Source organism: Lolium rigidum, chromosome 7, assembly GCF_022539505.1.
Source record: "Lolium rigidum isolate FL_2022 chromosome 7, APGP_CSIRO_Lrig_0.1, whole genome shotgun sequence".
In the NCBI taxonomy this organism is placed as follows: Eukaryota; Viridiplantae; Streptophyta; class Magnoliopsida; order Poales; family Poaceae; genus Lolium; species Lolium rigidum.
The window spans coordinates 267186449-267195343 of NC_061514.1; the positions used below are offsets into that span (position 1 = coordinate 267186449).

General features: G+C 49.6%; 2 protein-coding genes across 3 annotated transcripts; both read left to right on the forward strand.

The window, feature by feature from the left end:
* The first annotated feature begins 278 nt into the window (after window positions 1-278).
* Window positions 279-2636, forward strand: LOC124675131 (L-type lectin-domain containing receptor kinase SIT2-like). Of its 2 annotated transcripts, XM_047211202.1 has the most exons (2): window positions 280-1646; window positions 1971-2634. In XM_047211202.1, exons 1-2 carry the CDS (start codon window positions 370-372, stop codon window positions 2389-2391), a joined length of 1698 nt encoding a protein of 565 aa, XP_047067158.1. In that variant the 5' UTR covers window positions 280-369; the 3' UTR covers window positions 2392-2634. The 2 variants fall into 2 exon arrangements, with proteins under 2 accessions (XP_047067157.1, XP_047067158.1); XM_047211201.1 differs by having other exon boundaries at window positions 279-2636.
* A 2468-nt stretch (window positions 2637-5104) lies between these two features.
* Window positions 5105-7284, forward strand: LOC124675133 (L-type lectin-domain containing receptor kinase SIT2-like). The gene has a single exon (XM_047211203.1). The coding sequence runs from the start codon at window positions 5147-5149 to the stop codon at window positions 7166-7168; it is 2022 nt and encodes a 673-aa protein (XP_047067159.1). The 5' UTR covers window positions 5105-5146; the 3' UTR covers window positions 7169-7284.
* Window positions 7285-8895: the final 1611 nt, after the last annotated feature.

An 8895-nucleotide genomic window follows, 5' to 3' on the forward strand; every position in this document is an offset into this window, starting at 1 on the left:
AATCTGCAGAAGTAAGTGTCAACATAGGATATACGTACATGTCTATATTTTTTCAAGTTTTTTGGAAACTTTTAAATAGCATTTTAAAGAATTTTTCATAATAGAGTGTACGGGTTCACATCATCCGCCTCATTTCGGACTCACACTTCATTTTCAGTCGGTGCGTGCGTGGAACGCTCCACAAGCCTTCAATTCGAAAGGAAAATTTTCTCCTGACCACTGAAAGGAAAAAAGAAATTTTTTGGCCGCGCCGCACTACTCGCAAAGGAAACAATAATCAGGATTCGCTGTGTACCGTAGCCAAGGACAAAGTGGCCGCCTTTCCTTGCGCCATTGGCCACGGCAAAGTGATACGAAAGCCTTGGAGCCATGCTTCTCCAGCCTCACCATTTGGTCATCCTGCTCCTCGTCGCTGCAGGTCGCTGCCTCGCGGCCAGCGGCAGCGTTGGCGATGAGGGTATGCAGTTCACCTACAACGGCTTCGCCGGCGTGAACCTGACGCTCGACGGCGCGGTGGTCATGCCGAACGGCCTCCTCATGCTGACCAACGGCACCATACAGACGAAAGGCCAGGCCTTCCACCCGTGGCCGCTGCCGTTCCGCACGGCGCCGAACGCCACACGGTCCTTCTCGACCACTTTCGTCTTCGCTATCTTCGGGCAGTATTCCGATCTGAGCAGCCATGGCGTGGCCTTCTTCGTCTCCGCGTCCAAGGAGGTGCTCTCCACTGCGCTGCCAAGCCAGTTCTTGGGCCTGCTCAACAGCACCGATGTCGGCAACCAGAGCGCCCACATCTTCGCCGTGGAGCTGGACACCATCTTCAACGCCGAGTTCCGTGACATCAACAGCAACCACGTCGGCATCGACGTCAACAGCCTCGTGTCCCTCGATTCCACCGACGCCGGGTACTACGACGACGGCACCGGGCGCTTTCAGAATCTAAACCTCATCAGCCGGAAGGCCATGCAAGTGTGGGTGGACTACGACGGGACGGCCACGGAGATCACAGTGACCATGGCTCCCCTGGGCATGGCCAGACCCAAGAAGCCCCTTCTGCAGACCACCGTCGACCTCTCCGGTGTGGTGCAAAGCACGGCGTACGTCGGTTTCTCATCGTCGACGGGCATCCTGACCACACGCCACTTCGTCGTCGGTTGGAGCTTCGCGCTGGACGGACCAGCCCCGGCGCTGGACATCCCGGCTCTGCCGGCCTTGCCGCGGGCCTGGCCTAAGCCGCGGTCCAAGGTGCTGGAGATCGTGCTCCCCATAGCGTCGGCGGCGCTGGTTCTCGCTGTAGGCATCGGGATTTACGTCTCTGTGCAGCGGCGTCTCAAGTACTCGGAGCTACGCGAGGACTGGGAGGAAACGTTCGGCCCACACCGGTTCTCTTACAAAGAATTGTTCCATGCGACAAAGGGGTTCAGCGACAAGAATCTTATCGGGGCAGGAGGCTTTGGAAGCGTGTACAGGGGCAAGCTCAGAAAGCCAGCCGACATGGAGGTCGCCGTAAAGAGGGTTTCCCATGAGTCGAGACAAGGGATGAAGGAGTTCGTGGCGGAGATCGCAAGCATCGGACGGCTTCGGCACCGCAACCTCGTGCCGTTGCTTGGTTACTGCCGGCGCAAAGGGGAACTTCTCCTGGTTTATGATTACATGCCAAACGGGAGCCTTGATAAATACTTATATGATGGATCTGCCGCTGCATTGGATTGGCATCAAAGATTTCACATAATCAGAGGGGTGGCTGCTGGGTTACTGTATCTCCACGAAGACTGGGAGCAAGTGGTCATCCACCGAGACGTGAAAGCAAGCAATGTTCTTCTGGACAGCGAGATGAACGGACGATTAGGGGATTTTGGTCTTGCAAGGTTGTACGATCATGGATCCGACGCGCAAACAACACATGTGGTCGGCACCATGGGCTACCTAGCTCCTGAGCAAGGACACACCGGCAAGGCAACCCCATCCACCGACGTCTTCGCTTTCGGTGCATTCCTTCTAGAAATCACATGTGGGAGGAGACCCATTGAGCAAAACGAGCGCAACAATCGCGTCGTGCTTGTCGATTGGGTGGTCGAACTATGGCGCAAGGGCGTGATTATTGATGCAGTGGATACAAGGATTCCTGATGGGTTTAGTAGGGATAAGATCTCACTGGTGCTGAAACTTGCCTTGTTTTGCTCCCACCCATTGGCCAATGGAAGGCCAACCATGCGGCAAGTGATGCAGTACCTCGATGGCGACTTGGTCCTTCCGGACTTGTCACCGGCATACCTCAGCTTCACCATGCTGGAGCGGATGTATGATGGGGACTTCAAACAGAACATGATGCCATACACGTCGTCATCCGCTAGCATCGGTGCTATCTCCCAGCTCTCTGGAGGAAGGTGATGAGGTTCTTGCATAGGCTCAGCAAGCCAGGTTGTCTAATTAACTAGATGCTCTTATGTATCTTATTTTATTACTGGAAATGTTTGATCTCAGATGGTTTAACTTCTTGTGACTGAGTTGTTAGAGATGTTAGTCAGCATCTAGAATATCTCCCTCGTGTAATTACAATAAACTCGGTGTAATCTTCCTAGAATAGATGCTACATACTATGAGAGTCATCCCCTGGTGTGTCTTCGCTGGAGTAGAAAAGCCCGATTTTCACGACGACCTCGTGGTTGATGATTCTCACAAAGAATCCTTGGATGTGTGTAAACTCATTCAGGGAGTTAAATGCACACCGTTCAATTTCTAAACAAATCTTTGCTAAGTCCTCAGTTGTGACCAATTTGGTCTGAATCCATACTAAGTAAGCCAGGTGCCAGCATAGTTAGTAGCCTGCAAGGAGATCCGAAAACTGTTTTATGCAAGAGATATCGGTAATGTGTTTGAACTTTTTCATTTTATGACACTTGTCTTTGCTTGGCAGATTTCCTCCTCTATATGCAAATTCAGAGATATCGCTTATTGAGAACACCGGATATATTTTTGAATTTGAAATTCGATTTGGCTCTCATGAAATCCATGTAATACACCTTTCAATTAGGTATAGTACGTATACTACCTGTGTGATGAGAGCACCCATGACTTGTTCTTGGGGGAAAACCTGTTCTTCCATATATATGTTATGTATATATTTTTCGTCCGTGATTGAGCATCAATCTATGGAGTCAGTACTTAGTACATGACTGATGCTGAAGTTTACGTCTTAGTTTAATGGATATTTTCAAATCATGTTTGAGTGTGCTAATTCTCATCTTTTTCGATAAGGAGTATATATTAATATCAAGAAGATACCAATTACACCCAGCCTCTGCAACAATGTAATACTCTAATAGCATTACGGATGCACACAGCTAAAAAAATAAAGAAGAAATACATAAAAGAAAAGTCCCGCTACGGTATTCCAGCCCTAGCAACAACGGTACATCCCCCACCAAGACAACACCTGAATTCCAGGCTCTCCAAAAGCAACGCCTCCAAGAAGGTAATAGTGCACAAACACTATCGTCGCCCGATCAGAAAATCTTAGGTTTTCACCCCGAAGATAGTCCCCGCTTTCAAAGCAATGCCTTTAACAAGTTCATTGCCAAACACAACCAGTTAAGGCCAGACCTTGGATTTTCATCCTGAAAGGTAAGACTCTGGATTTCACCTGTATTGCCGCCCCCTCTTGCATACCGCTACGAAATCCAGAATACCAAGCAAGCCCCTTAACAGCGCTAAAAAACTTGAACCTCCATAGCAAGTTCTCCAATCCGGCCCTCATGGTATTCTCCGCCTCTAACTTCGCCATGGAGCATGTTTCCATATAGCAAGAAAGAACAGAGCTTCACGATGCTCCCTCCAGAAACCAATCGGCCGGAATAAAAGCATGGTGCATCCGACCGAATACCACCGACCAGCGAACTCCAGGCAAAAAAAGCGTTGTTACATCCGCCGGCGGAGCTTTCCGAAACACATCACTCCGGCCAGATCAGGAGGGACTGACTTCAGGAAGGTCTCCATCTTCGCACAAGAAAAACCCTAGGACCACCACTTTTATTCATGCCAGGCCAGCAGCCCCCACGCCACTAACCGGCTGCGGAGAAGATGACCGAGCACTGGATCCGGCACGGCTGCGGGGAAGACGCGAGTAGCCAGCAGTCCTATAAGGGAACAGCCGCAGCAACGCACAAACCACCGCCATGTTACAGACTCCATTCCGGCCACGCAAAGCCGCAACCCACATTGCCAAGATCGGCCCAGATCATGCGCCGTCGGCGGGCAGCGCCGCCACAGCCCGTTGCGGAGCCGCCCCACGCTGCATCGCCAACGACCGCGCCATCCCAGGCCGCCCGCCTTCGCCGCCTTGGCCTGCCACCCGCCGCAGTCCTCCACCTCGCCCTCTCCCCGCGCGAAGAGGAGGCAAAAGAGGGCCGCCCTCCTGCCCTGCGCCTTCGGCAGCCGGGCGCCGCCACCCCCACCGCAGCCGGCGGCAACGGCAAGGGGAGCTCGAGATCTTGGCTGTTTGGCGGCGGGGAGGGGCGCCCTCCAGAACCGTTTCTTAGTTTAGTTTTTTTCAATAAAGTTTCTTAGTTTAGTTGTTGTGCCGGATGGGCCAGCGGATCGCGGCGTGAAAATAGCTTCATCTTGCTACGAGCCCTAAATAAATTTGGAAAATGATATATTTCGTTTGCTCGTTTACTGCTTTCAGTTCCAGTAGAATTTCCGGGTTGACCCACATCAGCAACTATACAAGAATTCGGAGGACAACAGTTCAGAAGGAGCCATATTTGACAAGAACGCTCGCAGAATATTCTCCAGTCTACACCCAGGGCACCGTGTAAGCTAGGGTATTTACATGCACCCTCGGCTAGGGTATTATATGCACCACATAAATGTGTGCAAGTCCTTTTCTTTCAAAGGAGAAAATCTAAGCAGTGCGACATTGACAGCCGCCGGGCTTGATACGTTCAGACACGTCCTTCTCTCTGTCACTTTCAGCCTAGATGTGTCGTGCCCCTCAGTTCTGCGATCTCACCCACAAGATCACTCTAAGGCATCTCCACACTATCAAGCTACAAGCTCAGCAAGGCTACTTGGGTTATCTAAGCTCTTCAAGGCTACATAGCAGTTTGCTCAAAAAGGGCAACTTAGCAACTTTTATCAAGATACCATGCCAGCACTTCTCATGCTCTTGCTGTTGATCCTGGACGGCGCGTTCGTCTCATCGGCTGACGATGGCCAGTTCGCCTACCAAGGCTTCGCGGCAGCGAACCTTTCGTTGGATGGTCTCGCCGCCGTCATGCCCAACGGCCTCCTCGCCCTCACCAACTTCACTTCCCAGAAAAAAGGCCACGCCTTCAACCCCACCCCGCTCCACTTCCTCAACAAGACGATGAACTCGACTGCCGTCATGTCCCGGTCCTTCTCCACATCCTTCGTCTTCGCCATTGTGTCCAGCTACGACGGCCTGAGTGACCACGGCCTCGCCTTCGTGGTCGCCCCGACCACGAACCTGGCGACCGCAAGAGCCGGGCAGTTCCTGGGAGTCCTCAACGCGACTAACGGCACCGCAAGCGAGCACATATTGGCGGTCGAGCTCGACACCATCATGGACCCTGAATTCCGTGACATCAACAGCAACCACGTGGGCATCGACATCAACAGCCTCATGTCGCGGCAGGCTAGGCCGGCCGGCTATTACGGCGATGACGGCGTCTTCCGAAACCTGAAGCTGAATAGCCACAAGCCGATGCAGGTGTGGGTGGACTATGACGGCCAGGCTGGGCAGCTCAATGTTACTTTAGCTCATGCGGAAGAGCCAAAACCCAGGACTCCTCTCATCTCTGAAGCCATTGACCTCTCCACCGTCCTGGCCGACACAATGTATGTTGGCTTTTCATCGGCAACAGGAGTGGTGAAGACACAACACTATGTGCTTGGATGGAGCTTCAGCCTCGACGGACCTGCCCAGCCGCTTGACTTCTCTAAGCTTCCGATCCTGCCACGTGTGGGTCCGAAGCCTCGGTCCAAGGTCTTGGAAGTGGTGCTACCACTAGCCACGGCATTGCTCATCGCTGCTGTGCTAGCTGCCGTGTCGTTCTTCGTGTGGCGGCGGCGTCGGTTTGCGGAGGTGCGTGAAGATTGGGAGGACAAGTTCGGCCCGCATCGATTCGCATACAAAGATCTTTTTCGTGCCACCGATGGATTCAAGAATAGGAATTTACTTGGTGTTGGAGGGTTTGGAAGAGTTTACAAAGGGGTTCTTCCTGCGTCCAATTTGGAGATCGCGGTGAAGAGGGTGTCACATGACTCAAGGCAAGGAGTGAAGGAATTCATTGCGGAAGTGGTGAGCATTGGTCGTCTCCGCCACCGGAATCTTGCCCAGCTACTAGGGTATTGTCGGCGCAACCGTGAACTTCTCTTGGTCTATGACTACATGGAAAATGGTAGCCTCGACAAGTACCTGTACAATAAAAACGGGTTAGCTCTACATTGGCCTCAAAGGTATTGGATCGTCAAAGGTGTTGCATCAAGCTTACTGTATCTGCACGAGGATTGGGAGCAGGTCGTCATCCATCGAGATATAAAGGCAAGCAATGTGCTCTTGGATAGGCAGATGAATGGACGGCTAGGTGATTTTGGCCTAGCAAGGTTATACGACCATGGCACGGATGATCAAACAACACATGTGGTTGGCACCATGGGATACCTCGCACCAGAACTTGTGCGCACCGGCAAGGCAACACCCTCGACCGACGTATTCGCATTCGGCGTTTTTCTCCTGGAGGTCGTCTGTGGACGCAGGCCAATCGAGAGGGGCGAGCAGAGCAACAGGGTGATACTTGTCGACTGGGTTCTTGAGCACCACCGCAACGGCTCAATAACTGACACGGTGGATCCGCGTTTCATGGGGAAATTCAGCACGGAAGAGGTCACGCTCGTGCTCAAGCTTGGTTTGTTGTGCGCACACCCATCGCCCAACGTGAGGCCTAGTGTGCGCAAGGTCATGCAGTACCTAGACGGTGCCCAATCGGTTCCCGATATATCTCCAACCTACACGAGCTACAGCATGATGGCTCTGATGCAGAATGAAGGGTATGATTCATACATCATGTCCTGCTCTGAGTCGGCGACGAGCGTCCCCAGTGTATCCGGCGGGTCCTCTGTGACAGTTCTGGTAGATGGAAGATAGTAGGGAAAAAAGTATATACCTTTAATTGTTGATGGAAATACTTTGCTCCAAGTATATTGTAATAGATGTGTGGTGACGCTCCCTTAATTACAGTAGCTCATCTCTCTCTCTCGCTGGGAATTATGATGTGTGGTCAAGCCAGCATTCTTCTAGGAAAAGAACAGTATTACGAAACATCTTCAAGCCTTCTACTCCGTACTCCGTATCCCATTGGTTCATACAAGTGAGCTAGCTGCTTTGAACTGCATGCCGTAGTCGCTTATGATAATTTGGCTCAAGATTTATTTTTCTTGACTGCATTCTTTAAAAAAATTACTTTATTAACAATTAGTTTGATTGAATTAGCATCAAATCAAGAATTGGCCAATTTAAGCTGTCAATGCATACCAAATTCGTTTGGCTGCAAACCAAACAGACGCACTATTCAACCAATTTTTTTTTTTTTAAACCTTTTCTACTGCAGGGGAAGCCCTTGCAGCCCTTTATTGATCAAAACTCAAAGTATACAATATATAAGTAAGCAGTAGAACACTTCACCCGATGCCTCAGCATGGGTGATATCCACTTTCCATCCTTTGAAAGAATGTCTCTTATGCTCAAAGATCTAATTATTCCTTTGTTTCCAGATATTCCAACAAGTCAAGATAACCACCTCCGTAAAACAACGACCTTTGAAACTTTTCTTTGAAAAGACAAACTTTGTTCTATTGAGTTATTCCTCCACTTAATCTATAAATAATTCCAGACTCCGGAACTAAACTGACAACTGAAAAACAGATGCTTCCAATCCTCAAGCACATGCTGGTGATATAAGACACAATCATTGTCCTAAGTTACCTTCCACTATCTCCTAATGATCATATCCTTTGTGTTAATACTGTCACGGCTAGATATACCCATGATGAGACAGATAGTAAATAATAAAAACAATAAAAGCGTTCTTACCATTCACTTACCAGTAGTGCTACGTTTCCCGGCAACGGCGTCAGAAAAGTGTCTTGATGGCTTCCAAATGCAGGAGATCAATTGCAGTACTTTTTAATAACAAAGGTTGTAGAACCCACGAGAAGCCAAAGATATTGGTTAGCAGAATCGGCAAGAAAACAATAATAAGGAAGTAACAGTTTTGGCGTTTTGACTGTATAGTTTACAATAAAAGTAAAGTGCAGAAAGTAAATAGAAAATAAGTAAATGCTCTCAATGAGAGAAAATCCCAATCCTCACTGCAGCAAGAGGACAAGCTCAAGTGTGTGTGCTTATATGAGACTAAAGTTCCCGAGGGCGGCATGTATTTACTAACATCTGAGTTCTACACAACATAGTAAACATTTTGTCAAGCTTTATTCAGTTAGGAGTGGTGCCTAAATTAGGTGAAGCCATAGATATGTGCAAACACACCCCTTATGATGGGTCCTAGAGCCATTTTCATGTCCAAATATAGGAATCATTAAGACATAAATGTTCCACCATAGCAATAAGATCATTGGTCCCCGACATAAACCGCTCTAAGAGCATCTCAAAGGCACCCCAACGCGGATTTGGGGTTCGAAAAGCACATACGCAGTTCAGATACGGCATATGAAACTGTAAATTTAAAAAATACGCGCACAAGAGAAGAACAGTTCGATTCTTGCAGCTCAGAAGTTTGCAGTTCATCCTAAATTCTGCTGCATTGCAGCACTACATTACAACAAAAGTAAAAAAAATCCGCCAAAATCGGCTCACTG